Source organism: Eumetopias jubatus, unplaced genomic scaffold (assembly GCF_037043125.1).
Source record: "Eumetopias jubatus isolate StellerSeaLion01/CBP00866 unplaced genomic scaffold, mEumJub1_p1.0 scaffold_17, whole genome shotgun sequence".
In the NCBI taxonomy this organism is placed as follows: Eukaryota; Metazoa; Chordata; class Mammalia; order Carnivora; family Otariidae; genus Eumetopias; species Eumetopias jubatus.
In genome coordinates, this window is record NW_028274823.1 from 7,982,110 (window position 1) to 8,001,746 (window position 19,637).

General features: G+C 58.8%; 1 protein-coding gene across 4 annotated transcripts in view; it reads left to right on the top strand.

Moving 5' to 3' along the window:
- The window catches only part of FAM53B (family with sequence similarity 53 member B), a 119,760-nt gene extending 100,423 nt beyond the window's left edge, over nucleotides 1-19,337 (top strand). For all 4 annotated transcript variants that reach the window (XM_028119887.2, XM_028119886.2, XM_028119889.2 and 1 more), the window contains exon 5: nucleotides 15,090-19,337. In XM_028119887.2, coding sequence (XP_027975688.1) covers nucleotides 15,090-15,458 — 369 coding nt within the window. In that variant the 3' untranslated portion in view covers nucleotides 15,459-19,337. The remainder of the gene's footprint in view (nucleotides 1-15,089) is intronic.
- The last annotated feature ends 300 nt before the right edge of the window (nucleotides 19,338-19,637 follow it).

The window sequence follows — 19,637 nt, forward strand, 5'->3', positions numbered from 1 at the left end:
TCTTGAAGTGATTACAAGATGGCAGAGCTGTGTGTGTGTGTGTGTGTGTGTGAGAGAGAGAGAGAGAGAGAGGGAGAGAGAGAGAGAGAGGGATGTGCACACACATGCATATGCATGCATTTACATCTAAGGGAAAGAAGGGAGCAAGGGCCAACCTGGAGCCCTCGGGAAGACGCCTGGGATTCTGTGCGCATCGAGGGCGTTGTAACGGCACTCTGCTGGTTTCTTTTGTTTTGTCTTGCTGGTTTGCCTCCTCCTTGGTGCTTTCGGCCTTTTCGCCCTGACACATCATTCATCACCTGGGGGTGGGCTCCAGAGGAAAGTAATATACTCACGGCCTTTGCCCTTTCCTCCCATCTGGCCCCACGTGGGGTCAGCCTGGGCGCACCCTCCCTCTGGCCTCTTGCCTGGCTGCTGCCTTGCTGGCGTCCTGGATCAGGGAGGCCCTGTGCTTCCCCTCTCTCCCTCCTTCCCGCACTCGGGCCCCCGGCCCTGCAGGCCGACTGCCGACTCGCTCCCTGGGGGGCTTTGGCACCTTCCTGACCCTCTGACTATGGTGGCTCACTGGCCCCCTCCCAGGGTGGTTGTGAGGGTTTGGCGGGACGGTCCCTGTGAAGAAGCTCGCTGTAAATGCTTAGTAAACGTTAGCCCTGTCATCGGAGGCTCCACAGCTGCTAGCACACAAGAACGACCCCCCAGAAATGCTGACTTTGTTCCCGAGCAAGACAAGAGTCCAGGGGACGATGGGGGGAATTGACGGTCGCTCAACCTTGTGAGTCAGTTTCCTATACATGAAGAAATGCCTGGACTTCGGAGTGGTTTAGGGCAGAAGCCAGCCCTTGCACATTCCCTGGGGGCCTTCTTGGAGCCCTCGTTGTCCCAGGAGCCTTTGGCTGTTGGAATTGTTATCAAGTAGCAGGTGAGGATTGCTGGTGGCTCTAGCTGGGTAGAAGTTAGATTGGGTTTCTGTTCTGAATTTCTGCAGCCTGATGGCTAAGGGCATAGGCCTTGAACAGACAGAGCCGAGTTGAGCCCTGCCACTGCCTCTTCCATGGAAGTTTGCTGAGTCAGCCTTGGCCTGTCCACACGTACACGGGGTTGATGGCAGAGCCCGTTCCTTGGGACGAGGTGCCGGCCCTGGGCATCCACCTCAGGTATATTAGCTCAGACTGCGTGGGCTTCTTGGGCCTTCTAGGTGCCTCTGGAGACGCGGGTGCTGTGTTTGCACATCCTGCCAAACACTTAAACAGTAACGAACAAAGGAGAAAAAATAGAAAGGAAAAAAATAAGCCTATCAGGAAATTAACAGTTTTGTTGAGGTGTGTCCCTGAGAAAGTCAAAGAAATGGAGACCCGCCCTGGCCAACCCTTCCGGAGCCTGTGGTCAGGCCTCCCAAGTGGGAACCACATTCTGTCGGTGCTCAGGTGCCTTGACTGGGCCATCTACACGCTCCCTTCCACACGAGGTCAGTGTCGTGATTCCCATCCTGGCTCTAAGAGTGGAAATGACTCGTCCAGAGTCGCTAAGCTAGAGAGCGCAGACGCTGCTGTCTGTTTGGTTGTGTGCTCAGGGCCGCACACTTTCTACTGAAGACGGGGCTCCTCGACAGCCTCTCGCGGGCCTCCTGGCACCTCTAGTGCCCTTTAAGGAAATGTCTCCCGGATGCCTGCTCCTGGCCTGGACTCTGGATTTCCTGCTGGCTGGGTTTGGCCTGGTTCTGGAGAACCCAGAAGCCCCTGCACTAGGGGTGCCCTGTCAGCAGAGACCAAGGAGTGCCTAGGGCTGGCGGCCACGGGTGTCTAGAAGTCCAGTAAGCACAGCGCGGCCTCCCAGATCTGTGCACCCTCTGGCTCCCACAGTGGTCTCCGGTCGTCCCTCCCTGCACCTCAGAGGAGCCGCTGTGAGAGGGGATGGGACCTGCTCAGGTGACCCATGGGGCACTGAGCAGAGCTGGGGCTCTGAGCCAGGTCCGCTGGTCCAGCTGCTCTGGGATGCAAGCTGTGCCATTGCTACAGCGTTGGATCTGGTTGGAGAGATGGAACCGGGAAGGGCACCTGGTGGGCAAGAGACCAGGGTGAGCCCCCCATCCCCACCCCAAAGCGAAGCCAGTGCTGAGGTGAAGCCCTCGGGTGAGGCAGTCCTCTCGTGGGGCCTCTGGGGCTCAGCACCAGGACCCCACGCGCTGTGTCCCTGCTGCTCACCTTGGCTCCGTGGGTGGGGACAGCCAGCCCAGAGGAGCGGAATGTGCCCGGGAATGTCCTGCCGCACCCGGTGCCAGCAGGCGTGTCTGTGGCCACCTGCCGTGCTCGGGCAAGCCGGGACATGCTGGGCTGCTGCCGCTCCTCGCCCCCACGGGGCTCTGGTGGCCAGCGCGGGCCCGCACCGCCCCTTCGCCTGGCGTGTCTGTGATTCGGCTCTCACCGTGAGCCCCGCCGCCGCTTCCTCCTGGGGCCGCAGCTCGGACCCCTGCGCCTCCTTCCTGGCGCAGCTGGGCACCGCGAAGTGGTGTCGAAACCCCGCTGACTCAGCCCGGCGTGTGATCTCGTTTCATCGCCATCACAGCCCCATGAGAGCAGTTTTATTTCCCCATTTCACAGATGGGGAAGGGGAAACTTAAGTTGCATAAGGAGCAGAAGGAGACCCCGTCCTCACGGCAGAGGCAGGGTTCCGCCCCAGCTGGGTCGCCACTTGAGCCTTGTACCCAGTAGCCGACCCCACTCCTCCAGGCATCAAGGGTGCATGAGCAGAGGGCCCACCGCCCGCCTGGGCCCTCCAGAGCCCACCGGTCAGCCCACGGATGTGGGTGTGGGGGCTCCAGGATGGCGCGCGCGGGGGGCCGGGGTGGATGTTGTAGCTGGGCTATAAGGGGAGAGAGAGGTTTGGGAAAGGGGTGATCCTGGCTGAGGGAGGGTATCCCCAGAGGGAGCTGGGTGGGCAGGGGGACCGCGGGCGAGGCGGGAACGGAGCTGCCGGGAGCCGAAAACTGGGCCTTTGGCCCTGGCGTGAGGTGTTTGCCCTTCATGAAGACTCAGGAAAATGCTGGGTCAGGTTTGAGCCACAATGAGCTGAGAGGCCCGTGAGGACATTCATGGGACCCACCGGGTCTGGAGCTTGGAACCGGGTCTGGCCTCAGGGCGGCCATTTGGGGCCATTGGGGCAGAGGAACAGTTCTGATTTGGATTTGGTGCCAGGCCTCAAGTCGCGTCAAAGCTGGTTGGGCGCAGCGGCTTCTCAGGGCAGGGTGGGGACACCCCGGGCCCAGGCAGGACGACTTTCTCATTGCACAGATGGGCCCGGAGCTGGCAGGACTTTCCCAGGACACACCCGGTGTGTGGCGGGCTGGAGCCAGAAGCCAGGTGCCTGCATCCCCATCAGACGCATCTTGGGTTACACTGCTCTTGGAGTATGTTTGTTGTCTCCTGCCTTCTGCAGCCGGCTGTGAGGCCCAGAGCCAGCAAGGGCGACCCTTGGGAACTACCCCTTCCACCCCTTCCCAGAACAGAGGGCAGATGGAGGCCCAGAGCCGGGCAGGGTTGGCCCGAGGCCCTGCCGAGTGGCACCTAGACTTCGTTGCTGCTGCCCCTACCGGGGACCATTCTCCTACCTGCAGTGCCTTCCCGGGGAGCTGTCGCCCTTGGACTCCTGGCCTTTGACCAAGTCACAGAGCTGGGAGGGGACCCACGTCACCTGCTATGGCCAGCTATGTTGTCAGTGAGGAGCTTCTCTGGGTTTGCGGAGGGAGCCCACCTTCATGCTGCAAAAGTGAGCAGAGCCGGACACTTTGTACACATCTTCTGGAGCCTCTTCTCAGGCAGCTTGGCAGAGCAGGGCACCCCTTCTCTGGGGCTCCATCACATCCCTGCTCCCCAAGCCTGCCCTCCCACTCTGGCTACAGAGACAGGTGCCAAGTGTGAGGAGAGCCGGTGCTGTCTGTGACCCGTCAGGATGCTGGCTCCTGGGAGTGAACAGGGGTGTGGGTACCTACTGGGAAGCCAGGCTCATCCTAAGATGGGGAGCACTTTGTCACCTGAAAGGGGCAGCCCGTGAGGAGCTTCTGGACGACGTTGCTTCTGCAGTTTTCCATGTGAGGCCTGTTTGAGCAGATAAACCAGGCAGTCATGTTCCTGCAATGCTTGCTTACCTTTCTCATGGTTTAGATTTTATTGCGGGGGGTGGGGGTGGGGGTGGAGAAGAGGTCTCCCCCTACCAAATCGGAAGGAAGTACGGCTGAATTTGACACTTTGAACTTCGTCTCTGCTTCTCCTCTCTTTGCCAGATGTAGAAACACGATGGCAGCTGGAAACGGGCGGCTCCAGCACACACACCACGGTCGCGGGTGCCTGTCCAAATGTCCTCATGCCCCCTCACCGGTGCCGGGGCTGTCGCAGGCACCAGGGGCCGTTCCTCCTCAACCCCTTCTGACAAACACGCAGCCTCCTAGCGCCCCCCGCGGGCAGGGCTGGGCAGCTGCTCAAGTGGCTGACACCGGCCCAACTGCACGGGGACGGCGGCGTCCGAGAGACGGGCCTTGTTCCGGGAGAACCAGGGTTTGGGGCACAAAGCAGTCCCCAGCCCCACCTTGGGGTTGCCCACCAACCCTGGCCGTGCTCCCCCATGGATCGGGAAGCCCCAGACCAGCCTCTGCCGGGCGGGGGGGGGGCAGGGAGCCACGCGCACCCCTGAGGCGGGGAGACATTTTCCAGGGATGCCCCCCCCCCCAGCGGTGTTCCGTGAAAGCGCCCACCAGCCGCGTGAGCACGCCCGCGCGCTGCCCACCCACACGCAGATGTCTGGCACATGTGTGGCCCACTCGCCAGTTCGGGGCTGGCACTTCCTGATGTTTTCACATCCGGTGCTTGTATGAACCTCAGATTTAATTTGGTGATTATTAAGTGCAGGAACTCAGGGCTGGTAGGGGCTTTTTTTTTTTTTCCCCTGCACAGTTGTGCAAAGTGCCGTTTTCAAAAATGCACAAACCTCGTTCTTGCCAATAAGGAAAGAAGGAAAGTCAAAAAGAAATTTGATGGAGAAACATCAAAATGATTTAATAGAGAGATGGGGGGGCCTCCTTTTTTTGAAAAGGGAAGTGACCATTTGAATAAGATTTTGGCCTGTGGATCATCCTTCTCTTAATTTCTAACTTAGTGTGTATCTTCCTCTTAAAATAAACACACATGCACACGCATACAATAATTTTGGATAGTACCTTCACGTGTTCAAAAATTAAAATAGTGGAAAGTCCTGCCTGCACGTTAGCTGCTACTTTGTTTCTTGTGATCCTTCTAGAACTCCTTTGTGTAAATAGAAGCAAATAAGAATTTTCTAATTTTATTCTCTCTTACACAAAAGATAACTGCCATACCTACTCTTCTGCACTTTGCTCTCTTAAATGACAGACCCTGGAGGTATTTCCGTGTCAGACGCGAGCTTGCAAGGTGTCCCTTCCTGTGGATGTGGCCTGTCTTTCCCAGGCCCCCCTGCCAGGCCCCCGCGCCTGTGCAGGCGCGTTCAGCAGTGAGCTGCCGGGCTCCTGCGTCCTTTCAGACACGGCAGGTGGATCCTCTGGGGGATGCACTCCACTAGGAGGGCTGCCTGGCCACAGGTTGCGTGTGTGTGTCGCCTTGAGGATGTGGCCCAGGTGACGTTGGAGGAGCTGCCCACCCTCATGGGTTCTGCAGGTGGCCCGTGTCCCCACCGACACACGCGGGTCACACTCGGGTTTTGCCAAGTGGATGGGTGACATGTGGTCTCTCTGTGTCATTTTTATTCGCCTTTCTGTTAGCAGTCGAGCCTCTGTTCTTCATCTCTTCGAAGGCTGTTCGGATGTCCTGAGCTCTGTTCATTTGTCCTTCTAAAAAAGTTGAGTTTTTGGTCTTTTTCTTCTCAGTGGTGTGTTAGGGAGATTAGTTTTTGCCTGTGATATGAGTTACAGATTTTGATCTCTTATTTGTTCCTTGTCTTTGACTTTGCTTCTGCCATTCTTTAGCAGCTTTATTGAGATACAATTCACATGCTGTACACACTTCACTCATTTAAAGTGTACAAGTTCAGGGGCACCTGGCATGTGACTCTTGACCTCAGGGGTGTGAGTTAGAGCCCTATGTTGGGTGTAGAGATTAAAAATGCGTTTAAAAAATAAAAATAAAATCTCAAAAAAAATTAAAGTGTACAAGTTTAGTGGTTTTGATATATTCCTGAATTTGTGTATTCCCATCAGTATGCCAGTGGGTCACTGCAACCCATCTTAAAACACTTCATCACCCCCAAAAGAAGCCCTGTACCCCCCCAGTCAGTTCCCATCACCCTCAGCCGCCCCCAACCTCGGGCAACCTGTAACTGACACTCTGGACCGAAAGTTGCCGGTTCTGGACTTCCTGTGTAAATGGGATCGTGCGGCACGTGGTCTTTTGCGTGGCTTCTTCACTCAGCCTGGTGTTTCCAAGGTCCCCTCTGTGGCAGCAGGTGTCAGGGCTTCTCCCTTCTGTGGCTGGATAGTATTCCGTCGTCCATACAGACTGCGTCGTACTGATCTGTTCACTGGCTGGTGGACAGTGCAGGTGTTTCCACTTTGGGGACAGACGAACACCCGTGCACATGTTCCTGTGTGGACATGTCTTTGTTTCTCTTGGGTGTGTGCCTGGGGGGGCATTGCTGGGTCACATGGTAACTCTGTGTTTCACATTTTGAGAAACTGCCAGACTGTTTTCCAAAGTGACTGTACAATTTTACGTTCCCTCTGGTGCTTGTGGCATTTTTTTGACCTGTGTGTGTTTTTATCAAATTTATTATTTTATGGGTCTGGATGTCGAGTTTTAGAGAGGCCCCTTTATCCCAAGATTATAAAGGGATTCTCCCGTGTTTCTAGGGCTCATGTTACAATCTTTGGTCCATGTGGATGGACTTTATTGTGCATATGGCATGAGTGTGGAGCCCACTTTTATTTTTTCTTTGTTAATGGCCCCCCATTTATCCCAACACCAGCGACTGAAAATTCCGTCTTTTGCTCTGTGCTTTGAGATTCCACCTGCACGGTGTACTGAGCTGGGTCTCTTGGTCTCTGCGTGTCCTCACGTGGTAGGGTACTCTTAGTTATTAAGGCTTTCTTGTATGTCTCAGCATCTGGTAGAGAGTCTCTCCTCACTGTTCCATACAGTTTTCCTGATTAATCTCTTCTGTTTAGTTTCCATTAAAAACTTGAGAATCACTTTGTTTGAAGATGGTGGGGGGGGGGTGCCATTGATACTTTAGATTGGGGTTGTATTCAGCTTAGGAATTCACTTGGGGAGAACTTACAGAATTTTTGAGGTTGAGTCTTCCCATCTGCAACACGCCGTGTTATTCTGTTTTGTGCAAGCCTGCGTTTGTGTTCTTGATGGTTTTCTTCGTATGATTTTTGCCAGTTCTTCTGTTTCTGTTCCTAGAGATTTTACCTTTTTTGTCACTGCCGTGTCTTCTTGCTCCTGAAAGCAGGTTTGGATTAAAAAGGGCAGTTGGGGGGCGCCTGGGTGGCTCAGTCGTTAAGCGTCTGCCTTCGGCTCAGGTCATGATCCTGGAGTCCTGGGATCAAGCCCCGCATCGGGCTCCCTGCTCGGCGGGAGGCCTGCTTCTCCCTCTCCCACTCCCCCTGCTTGTGTTCCCTCTCTCGCTGTCTCTCTCTCTCTCTGTCAAATAAACAAATAAAATCTTTAAAAAATAAGATAAATAAAATAAACAATAAAAAGGGCAGTTGGGGGGTGCCTGGGTGGCTCAGTTGGTTAAGCGTCTGCCTTCAGCTCAGGTCATGATCCCAGAGTCCTGGGATCAAGTCCTGCATCAGGCTCCTTGCTCTGTGGGGCATCTGCTTCTCCCTCTGCCCCCACCCTGCTTTCGTGCTCTCTCTCATACTCTCTCTCTCCCTCAAATAAATAAAAATTAAAAAAAAAAAGGGCAGTTGGATTTGATCACCCGTAGTATAGATTCTGTTCCAAAAGCTGAGCCCCCTGACGCCTTCGCTGTGCAGTGCTGTGTCCCCAGAGTGCCCCGGGCACACCCTCTGGGCCTGAGCACAGTGTGGCGGGGGGGTGAAGGGGGGAAGCGGGGGGAGCTCAGGTTTGCCAGGCACCTTCATTGGCCTCCTTGGTGCTCTCATTGCAGTCAGTTCTCCAAACAATGCTATGACTTTGGGGCTCCTCTTAGCCCCCTAGTACAAATGAGAAACTGAGGCTCAGAAGTTTAATGATTTGCCAAGGTCCTGCAGAGGGCACATGGGAGCTGGGATTCCAGCCCGGGCTTGTCTAGCCCTTTCTGGGTCGCTGTCCTGCCTGAGGATCAGATGTTCTCCTGAGCACGGCCTGCAAGTCAGAGGTCTGGTTGCACATCAACTAGCCGTGCGACTGGGGGCAAGTCTCATCCCTGGTCTTGACCTCAGTCTGCCAGTCTGCAAAATGCAGTTGTTAAACTGGTTCACAATTTGCTCATTTTTCCAAAAAGGATCCTCTTTCTCCGGAAGCCACTATTTGGAACGGAGACACGGAGCTGCAAGGGCCCCGATATTCTGTAGTCCTGGCTCCCTGTGCCCTGATGTGGCCCTCAGAGCACCCAGCTCCGGGCAGCTGGACAGAAACCATGCCCACCATGCCCTCCGAGGGTCCCCCTTCCATGCCCCCCCAATCCTGCTGCTGTAGAAGCCGCCCCCCCGACACCTCGTGCATCCCAGCAGCCTGTTAACCTTGGCCCCCTGCCAGAGCCCTTGTGTGCTTTGGAAAGGTCCCTGGACTTTTGTTAGGCAAGGAATTCTCCTTACCCCAACCCAAGAGCGAGGTGGTTTCACAAGTCCTGTCCCGAGTGTGTGCTGGCTGGGACGCATGCCGCAGAAACAAAATGTTTGTTTTCTGATTGCCAGAGTGCTGGAAGGCCCTTTCGCATTGGCTTCCACACCTTCTGTGTCCAGGCAGGCCATCTGCCCCCCTGGGGGCCCGGTGCAGAAACCATGTCTGTGACAGTGTGGCCTGGTGGGGGGGGAGGGGCACCATTCAGAGGGCTTGCCCGGCTCTGGGCCACCGAGGCCTGTTCTTGCCCACCGTACCCTGGGGACCTCCGGGCTGCACAGGCGCACCAGCCGAGCCAGGTGGGGCAAACCAGGTGGGTCCTTCCTTCTCATCCCCCAAGGCTGCACTGAGCACCTACTGTGAGCCAGTGCCCGGGCCAGGCAGTGGCGTGGAGGGTCAGGACTGCGCAGGGCTAGGCACGGTGCACACAGGCTTGCATATGGCTTTCAGAGGGGACGATGCAAAGCTGGGTTTTGGAGGGTCAGGTAGAGAGGTGCTCAGAAAACATGTGTGGACTCTGCAGAAGTAAGTTGAGGAAGCGGTGGCCCAGGAAGCCAGGGACATCCTAGTAACTGCCCAGGGCCATCATTATGCCCTAAAGATAGTCCCTGGGCCTCAGGGCTGTTTGATTCTAGAACCTGTGATCTGGAGGAGAGCCCCGGGTAGCCAGTGCCAAATCAGCAGGGCTCAATGGGCCCCAGGGGCTCCCCTTTTCAGGGCCTATCTGGGTTTCCCTTGTTCCTGTGGGTAGAGAAATAGTCCAGGCTCAAAAAGGCTGCCTCTTGTGGAGTCCAAAGGTAAGCATTTCACAGAAATGGGCTGGGCCTTGACACAGGCCTGGGCAAACAGCTGACCCACCCTGCGCAGGAAGTGGGTCTGGGCTGTAGCAGGGGCATGGTGACGAGGTGCCCAGAACCGGGGGGGGGGGGGGGGGGCCGCCTGTACAGGGCCGAGCGGCAGCCTCGAGCATGGGCCGCGCCCCCTGGCGGCCTCCATTTCCAACCCCGGCCTGTCACCACTACCCCCCACAGCGCTGACCCAGGGCAGCCTTGGGAGAAGCAGCCCCTCCACCTGACTCCTCGGGCCCCAGGGACTTCCTCTGAGAGAGCTGGCCTTCACACAAAATTCACATTTGCCAGAGATGCATTCATGTTCGGCCCAGCGTGTGCTGGGACCTTTCTCTCTTCTCTGAGATACTAAAAAAAAACAAACAACAAAAAATAAGACCCACCCCAGGAAACCTCATGTCTTGCCTTCTTGGTTGTTTCTGTGCCAACTTCCAGCATAAATGAGACTTAGAAAATTTCCAGACCACTAGCCATTCTCATGGCCTGGTGTTCTCTTGATACTTGGAGAGTTCTGTTCTCGTCACAGTGTTTGGGGAGGAAATGCCTCTGCCTGGCCAGAGCCCTGGGCCCAGCAACTTCCAGCAGAGCAGCTGCAAGGCTCCGGGCAGCTCAGGCCAGGACGGTACCGGGTCTGACCATCCTGACTTGTGAGTTGGGCTTCTTTATGCCCAAATTATACTGGAGGTAGCTCCCTCCAAAATCTGTAACATGAAGAGATTTGTAAAGTTGGGTTGAAAAGAGGGGGGACAGCCTTCAATGGAGGAAAAGCCAAGTGTGCTTGTCTAGAAGACCAGCGGCCGAAGCCAGAGTGGAGGGCTCTGCCACAGCTCTTGTCTGGGAAGGGGTGTGCCTTGGGGGTGGGGGAGCATGTCTTGTCTCAGTTTGATGCTAAGGGCAGCTCTGTGGGGGCACCACGCTCAGGATGCAGAACGTCCAAGGAGAGGGGTCCCAGGAACCACTGCTCCCCAGCAAACAGCAGGTGGCTGGCTCCTGGCTGCCGGGCTCCTGCGGGACTCAGCAGTCCACCTCTGGCCAGGACCTGCATTGCTGTTCTGGAAAATCAGCAGTGGAGGAGTCAGACGTGGGCCCAGTTCCTCCAACTCCAGAAGCTCCCTCCTGAGCTGCTCCACCACGCGTGCTAGGTTCAGGGCATGGCGGGGGGGGTGGGTGTCCAGGGAGACGGGAATGAGGAGAACAGCCTGCCCCCTTTAGGGTAGGACAGTCGGGAGAAAGGGGACCCTTGTCCTTGTCTGTGGGCTGCCCCCACCCCTTCCTCCAGGGGGACTCTGGCATCCCCAAACTCTTCTCGGGGGAAGTCTGTTGTTTCCCCACCCCCAGCCTTATGCTCTGGGTCTTTATTGATTAAGCCTGTGGTGCAATTCAGCTAGTAGATGATTCTGGATTCCCTCCCTTGTGCTCCTCCAGGCTAACATCAGAGCAGTAACACTAGAGGAGGGCAGGAGCTTGCGGGCCCAAGCTGGCACGTGCAGCAAGATGAGGCTGAGCGTCTGTTGAGTTAACTTGTGTTTCCAGGGGAGGGGGGTGTTGTTTTAGCTTGCAGCTCCAGGCACAGGTGCCTCCATCTGGAGGGACTGTGACCTTCCTGGACCCTTCACAGTGTGGGTGGGGGAGACTGGGCATAGAGAAGGGAGCTGGGCCTGGCTCTTGAGGTGCTGTCGCTGCCCAGGGTCGGGTCTGATGAGCCTCCATCCTCAAGGAGGACCACACAGACTTCCACTGGGGGTGCACTGCAGAAGGTGAGGACCTTTGTCCCCAGAGCTGGGCCAAGGGGCTCCCACCCAGGAGGATGTAGCAATGTGGAAGGGGGGCTCGATGCTCCTGAGTGGGAAACCCTGGGGGTACGGTTGGGGTGGGCTGGAATGTGCTGGCTAGAGCTGAGGTCTGGCGGGTCTGATGGGAACATCTTGACATTTAGGGGCTCCTTTTGGAAGTCACCCCAGACTCTAGGACTGGGGTGCTGAACAATGTTTTCAGCCACTAGCCTGAGGCCACAACGATGGCTCCTTCTGATCTTGGTTACCTGAGTGGGCCTGTGCCCAAGTGGGTGGCCCTTCCCTGGGCCAGGGCTGGGCCTCAGGAGAGCAGAGTTTGGGGTGGGGGGGGGGACTGTTTGTCCTGGAGCAACCATTTCACAATGGAATGATGTGTTCATGTGGTGCTTTGAACTCGTTAGCAGCTTTCCCCAGACATTTTTGAGGGCACGCAGGCCTCCGGGCCTTCAGCAGGCCCGAGCAGCGTTCCGCGGGAGCCGAGCTTCTGGGGAAGCTGAGCTGCCAGGAGAGGCTAGGCAGGACCCTGTCCCCAGGGCGTGGTGGGCACCGGGTAGCTCTAGGCCCTGGGTGTCGGCGCGGGGTAGGCTCACCCGGGGATGGAGTCTGAGCGGGACACACACTGCCCCATTGTGTCGGTCACATTCCTCCCTGGCAGGTGGGGCTTGCCACCAGCTGGAGCACTCAGCGGGCTGGTCTTGGTTTTGCCTCTGGCTGAAACGGCTGAGTTTTGAGTCAACAGAGTTTTCAAGGTGACATTGGCTTTGCAGTCAAGGAACAGGTGCCTTTGAGGACTTCTGGGGGGTGGGGTTCAGTGACAGCCTGGGGTATGCTTGTGACAACATTCACCAACCAGACCTGGCAGCTTCTTGTCCTGCTGCAAAGCAAGAAGGACCCAGTTATTCCAGACACTTGCACCTGGGACCACCCCATATTTGGCAGGTGGGCTGAGGTCCATAGCTTAGAGGGTCTTGTCTGGAGCTTTGGTACTCGTTGGTGGCAGAGTCCAGGTCTGGGATAGCCCGTCTGACCTCAGCTCTCTCCAGGGAATACTTCAGGCAAAAGCAGGAAGGTCCCAGCAAACTGGGGTCCCCAGCGCCCTGCTGCCGGTGTGGCTAATGTTTAACATGATTGGTGCCCAGACAAAGACTGTCACATTTGCCATAAAGTCAAACACAGAGCCCTCCACCCCCACCCACCTGCACCTTTAACCGCCGAGGTCGGTCTGTGGGTGAGGCTGTCTGAGCAGCCAGGGAAGGGGAACGCAGGCTCGGGAGCATTTCCTCCTCAGCTTTATGCCGGCGCTTCCCACTGTGGCCGCATTAGAGCTCGCGGCCGGGGGGGGGGGGTCCGGGGGGGGGGTCCCACACCCGGGGGTGGACAGACGTGGCTGATCCCCAGGGGCATTCCCTGGGACCCCTTCGCAGCACATCCGGCTTACGTTGGACGTTGTTATTTTATAACAGGACTCACGTCGCCACTCACGGCCGACCACAGCTCCTCTAGGTCGAAGAGGCTGACTGGTCGGCCGCGTGGGGGCGCCGGATTGGGCTCCCCGGGCACCGGGGCTCCACGACACTTCCTGCCCAGGGCAACCGGGGACACAGGCTGAGGTGGAGTGTTGACGACCCTGTCCGGGCAAGGCCACCCACCCACCTTCTCGCGTCCTGGCTCCGGTCGAGGCAGGATAAGAGAGTGGCTGGGAGGCAGAAGGGGCCCCAGAGACCCTCCCATCGGGGGCGTCTGGGGCCTCCACCTGCCAAGAGTCAGGTCGTGTTCTGATCTGGGAGCCGCCTCCAGCCCTGCACTGTGGTGGGGAAGGGCATGTGCGCTGTGCGGACCGAGGCCTCGCTGAACCCCACGGTGGCCCCGGACCGGGGGACTGGAGGGCCACCAGGCTGCCGGTGCCGTGATCTGGGCTTCTGCCAGGCCTGGGCCAGCCTCGCAGTTCTCATCGGTGGCCCGGCCCTTCTCTCTTCGATCCTAGCGCTCTCTCCCAGAGCCGGCCAGCCCCCTAGCCTTCACCTTTCTCAGTTAATCAAAAGATTCCAAGAAAAGCAAACCCATGAGACCAGTTTGCTCTGGAGCGTTCAGGAACAATGAGCGTGCCCACGGCAGGCATAGCCACCTTCGTCCAGAGAAAGCGGCTTTTCTCCGTTTGCTGAGCCCATTTGCCATGACAGCTGGTGGTCATCTTTACTTCAGAGTGACCTGCAAAAGGACCAGGGCCCTCGGGACGGCCTGTGACCTCGGCGCTCCGGGTCCCCGCCCCGCTCCCCCGTGCATGCTCTCTGTGCTTGCTGCGGGGAAGCAGCTGGAGCCCAGAGGCCTCTCTTTTGTCCTCCAGCACATCTCTCCCCTCGAGTCCACTTTGAAAGGAGACGGCATTGCTGCTGGTCCTGTGGGAGGCGGGGTCCCCAGGGCAAGGCTGTGGGCACCGCTAGCCGTCACAACCCTCTGTCCTGATTTTTGCTCTGTTGTGAGAGCAGGCGTTTTACCTAACCCATTTGTGCACAGTGCTGGGCCTGCTCCCTCTCGAGAACAAGTGTTCCCAAGCACCCTTGGGTCCTGTTTGAGCTACGCCTGCCACTCAGGGAGGCCCCAGGCTGCCACCTTCCCCAGGCTGGCCCCACACAGAGACAGCACTTGGTGGGCAGCCACCATTTCCCACTGGGCCCTCAAAGAGCCCTACAGAAAGGTGTAGGGACCATTGTTTGCCTCGTAACAGATGAGGCAGCCGAGACCAGGGTGACTGAGGGGTCTGCTTGAGGCCCCCAGCTAGTGAGCCCAGCCTCCCACCTGCAGAGCTGCGACATCCACCACCGAGAGCGCCTGTTGAGGGCACAGGGGCCTGAGCCTCACTAGAGAATTGGTGTCTCCAGGCGTGGGGCTCAGGCTCACACGGGAACCAGCTCTCTGGATGGCTGGGATGTCAGGGCTACCCTCCTGGCCCCATCTCCCACTCCTGGTCACGGTGAGGGGGTCGGTGGGCATTAGACCCCCTGTGCAGCTCTGCAGCCTGATGAGGTTTCCCTTCAGTCTGGAAATTCACTCCGGCAGTGTTCTTTCTAAGGCCACAGAGGCTTCGCCTCGCCTCCCCTTGTCTGAAAAGACATGTTTTATGGAACTGTTATCATGGGGGATTTGGATTACTTGTGCTTCATTTCAACTCAACAGTATGACATGGAGTCATTTTGCTGATTTTTTGCATGCATCCTAAAGTGTTTTCTGAAGATAGAAATTCTAGAAGCGAAATTGCCCGCTGAAGGGAGGTGGTGCATTTCTGTCAGCCCACCCCTTAGAAGGGTGGTCTGCGCAGGGTTCGGAGCCTGGCCTTCCTGCCGCAGCTTCCCTTCGACTGGGCGGCGTCAAGCTCGGGCTCTTTCCTAATTTGTGGGTCACTGGGTTTTGTGTCTGTTAACCCAGCGTTCGTTGACTGGGGCAGATTTCTTCCTGCCGACCTGCGCATGGCCCCTCTTCTTGTCCAGGTGATGGAGGAGGCCGGGCTCTGGTGGACTGCCACTGCCCAGCGGACCCATCGCCGCCTAGCCCCAGGGGCTGCAGCCAGCTGTCTGTGGCGTGCGGCCCCTGGGTTCGGGACGGGCACGGGACCCTCGGTGACCGGTGTGTCTGTCTCCCCACAGAACTGCCAGACCTTCAGCAGCCTCAGCTGCCTGAGCGCGGGGATGGAGGACTGTGGCCCGCGCAGCCCCTTCGCCCTCCATGTCAGCAGCACCAGGTCCTGGACCGCCTTGCTCTCGGCCTCGGCCTCCAGCCTGGGGGGCAGGACCCCCGCCGGGACCCCGGTCCCCGAGCCTCTGCCCCCGGCTTTCGACGACCAGCTGGCCTGCAAGGAGGAGCAGTGCTGTGAGGAGTCAGGCGGCTGCGCCCTGGCCGAGGGCTGTGCCAGGAGTTGGGGGCCGGCCTCAGCCTGGCGGGACCGCGGGGCAGCCGGCAACAGCCCCTGCTCCCTGGACGGCGAGTTGGACATCGAGCAGATAGAGAACAACTGAGGGGCGGCGGGGAGCCCCCGTCCCGGGCCTGACTTGCGCTCCCCGGGGGCCGCGGGTGCCGGGGAGCGAGCGCAGTGGCCCCCGGAGAGCCTGGCCCGCCTGCCTGCCCACCCCTCCCCAGCACGGCGGCCACGGCCGTCGCACCCCCGGAGCCCGACAGCAGCTGGGCTGGTCTGGGCCCCTTCCCCCTGTTCCTGGCCGGCCGCCCCCTCCGCTGGGTGCCTCACTGGGTGGGGTCCCACAGGGCCTGCTGCCCGGCACGTGACTGCCGGCGGGGCTGCTGGGGGCGGGCTTGTGCTCAGGTCCACCCGGCCTCCTGCTCAGGTTCATTTCGGGGGGTCGGCCCCACAGCTTCTTTCACTCCGTTGTTTTCCGTGCCTTCTCTCCCAGGTCTCCCTGCTTCAGGCTTGGGAAGGTTCGGGAGATGCTTTCCTCTGTAGTAACATCAGAACCATTTGGCCTTAATTCCAAGTGCAGGAGACAGAGGCCCTGGGGTGCCAGGGGGGCTCGCCATGTCGGAACTCTGGGGGCCTGGGGAACAGCTTGGGCTGCTCGTTAGAGGCGTCTGCGTTGGGTAGATGTGGGTGGATCTGTTGGCCAAAAAGACAGAACTACTTGCCGCTCGGGAAGGGTTGGCACATGGTGGCCATTCTCTGTGGCGAACCTGTCACTGAGTGATTAGCTTGATTCCGGTGAGTGGGGAGAGGTCACCAGTAACAGGCAACCTCTTGAAAATGCCCTCAGGAGGCAGGAGCTGCGAGCAGGTGCATGCACCCGGGCCCTGTGCACATTTCAGGGGTGGAGGAGGTCTGTTGGCTGCTCTGGGGGGCCTGCAAGGCCCCTGCAGTATTCTAAGCACATTCGCGCTAGTCGGTGGGACTGTGGGCTTTAATCTGGGTGCACCGTCCACCTCCAGACAAGCACCCCTGCTGGTCAGCCGGGGGAGCAGAGTGCCTACCGCTGCGTCCCCAGCTCCTTGCACCCCTGCGGACTCCCCGGCCCCCCCCTCCCCGCCCACCCCCTGACCCCCTGAGGTTTTGCTCTCAGGAAGCCCGACTGGCAGACACCCCACACGGGCTCTGCTCTCTTGGAGTCTGGCTTGTAGGAAACTTGGCATCTTCGGCAGACAGTAGCAATTGGGTCCTTTCCCCATGTGGCTAAAAATAACTGGTGTATTCTCTTGAGTTTGCTGACACGTAACAAAGGCACGTTCATAGTCTCTTTGCTTTTGCTCATTTTTTGTGGACAGCGAATGCCTCACTTTCACAGCGTGAGTACGAATGGTTCTCACCCTCTTTCCCCAAAGGAAGGACCCTGTTTGGGAAACTCTACTTACACCTTCACTGTTTTACTCGATCAAAAGCGTGGTGCTCAAGTTCTGATTTATATGGTGGTGTTTCTTAAAAATCAACCATCAGATGCTTGTAGAGAAAATCTCAACTCCATGGCCCTCCCAGATTGTTCAGAGCCTCAGGTCAGATAGCATCGTGGTTGTGTGGGCACATGGCAGGTCCTGGGGCCTGAACCAGTTACCCTTCCGTGGCTCCCACGAAAGGCATGTCCCCTCAGGGCCCTGGAGAGACAAAGCAGGGAGCTGGTGGCTCTGGGTAGACCTGCCATCTTGTCTGATCCCCACACCATGGGTCAGGGAGGACATGTTTTCTTAGAACAGACCCGGAAGAGGGTGGGGTCGTTGTTGAGTGACGTCTGGCAGCATTATGAATTTGGAGCACACGCCGGTGCCTTGTGTCTTCAGAAAGCCTGGGGTGCGCAGTCCCGGCACCCAGCCCACACCAAGAGTGGCCACAGTGGCCTCTAAAGCAGTCCTTCCTGTGGAAGGAGAGGCGGGGCCCCATCTCCTGGTCCAGGCCACAGGGAGGGACCAAGAGCCGAACCAGAGGGGCCTAAGCGGTGACCCCCAGCAGCCTTTCCTCAGCGTCACCTGGGGAGGCACACGGTAGTGGGTGTGTGTCCCAGGGCTCTGGGGCAGGTGACCTGCCTTCAGACCCTGCCCAGCAACCTACCCCCTTCTCAGGCCTGGTGGCAGGGAAGGCCAAGCCTTCCCGCCTCCTCCCAAGCTGGTCCCATCGACCCACAAACCCAGTCCCAGGGCACTTTCGGGCAGAAGGTACCCCGGCCCAGGGCAGAGTTTGGCCCTCCAGCGTCCTCAGGCCCCTCTTTGCTGTCCTCACTCCCACCGAAGCTCCTAGCCCAAGCCCCCGGCAGCAGCTGTGGGGGGAGAGGATGGCCATTGTCCCTTCTGCTCAGAGAGAGAAACGCCCTTCAGTCGTTTCATGTTCACCTTTGAGTGGAGAGCGCCGACCCCATGTGGCAGGTGCCACCCCGCCGTCCGGGGAGGCATGTCCATGCTCCGCCCTGCTGACACCAGGACTTCTGGTCTGGAGGCTCTTGGAGGGAGGCTCACCTAGGGGCTCCCTCTGACTGCGCATGGCTGTCCCCGTGCGGCCGTGGGCGGGCCGGCAGGCTCACCGTGCAGGAGCCCCACCGTCGTCCAGGCCCTGCCTCTCCTAGGGGATGCCCGGGAGCTCCTCCCTCTGAAGGGAGACCCAGGACATTCCGAGCCAGGAGGGAGGGCTGCACCAAGCCGCCTGCCTGCCTGCGACCCTGAAGGACCAACGCAGGGTCGTGGCTCCAGGAGAGCGGGGTGGGGAGGAGAGTCCCTGTCGCTTGCATCCCTACCTACTCCAGAAGGAGCATTTTCTATGGCCGCAGGACTGACAGGAGCCGCTGTCTGCCCGCAGGGGCCGGGTGGGGCCGGGTCAGGGCCGTAGCCTCACCGTTTACCACAAACCCTCTTGCCTTATTCGCGGTGGAGGCCGGGCCGGAGTAGGGCCCACGGGCAGACAACATCCAGGCCACGGGGGCGCTTGTGCCGATCATCCATGGATTTTCATTCTCGGAAAGCCTTACTCGTCATCAAAATGTTTGTAGCAGGAAAGTTTTGTGAATTTGTACGCGCAAAGAAAATTTAAATAAAGGAAAGGTCCACACTGAAAAGGAAACAAACCCAAATGTTCAAATGGGTCTCCTAGTGCAGGGGTGGTGTGCGATCTCCCTGCTCTGGCTGAGGCGGCCCCCCCGGCGGGGGGGTGGGCGGCGTTCGGGGCACCGCCGCTCTGAGCGAGCTTCCGTGGTATTTCAAACCCAGCCCTGGACGCTCTGCGGAGGGCCCGGCCTGAGCCTCCGTGTCTGCCCGTGAGGTTAGAGTCACGTGCCCTCTGTGGCCTTGGGGCCGTTCCCTGAACGATGACCGCTTTGGGCCTGGGCCCTGGGCGTGAGCAGTGCCCCAGGGCCCAGGACCCAGGGCTCAGCTGGCCACACCGTGGCTGGCGTGGCCCAGCCCCTCTGCCCCCCACCCCCACCCCCCCCCCCGTACAGGTAGTGACGCCGCATCTTGCCACATCCGCACAGTTGGTCAGACCCTTCCCATTGGCTCCAGTCAGAGAAAACGTTGCCTCATCCTTAAAGAGAAAAGAAGAGATCATGAAAACCCCCCACCCCAGACCACAGCAGAGATAGGTAGCCTAGGTAGGATAGTCTGATCTTCTAGCATAGTCTCTTTGGCAAATAAGTTGTGTTTTCAGTGCGTGGAGGAGATGTCCCGGGCTCGGGGACAGCACGTGGGCTGACATGGGGGCTGTCGCGGGCTGTCCCGACCCGCACGCCGTCGGTGCCGTGGAGCTGCAGGAAGTGAGGCGGCCCGAGCGAGTCGCGTCGGGCCTGCGCCGCCCCCTCCGCCCGCGGCTGCCTGGCCTCCCGCGCGGGCCACGACTGTCTTGCACTAGAGCCGCTCTAGTCTCTCAGGAATTTGCTTGTTACTCTTACTGGTGTAAATAAAGCTTCCTGGTTCAGTACCCAGCCTTTGGGAGCCTGCTGTGTGGTTTGTTGGCTGTGGTGGGTTGGCGGCTCCCCCCGCTTCGTCCGTGGGAGCAGTAGCTCTGGGTTGGCGGGGGGCCCTTCTGTCCCCTCCGAGCCTCGGGGCCGGGTCTGTAAGATGGGGCGAGCGGACATCTCAGAGCTGTCCCGGGGCTCGGAGGGGGAGGTGGAGCGAGCCACTGTGAGCAGGAGGGCTGGCCATGGCCGCAGCCGTGGTCCACGAGGGAGCCCTTCTAGAGCACGGTCCGAGCAGCCCAGCCCCCAGAGCGATGCGTGTGCGCA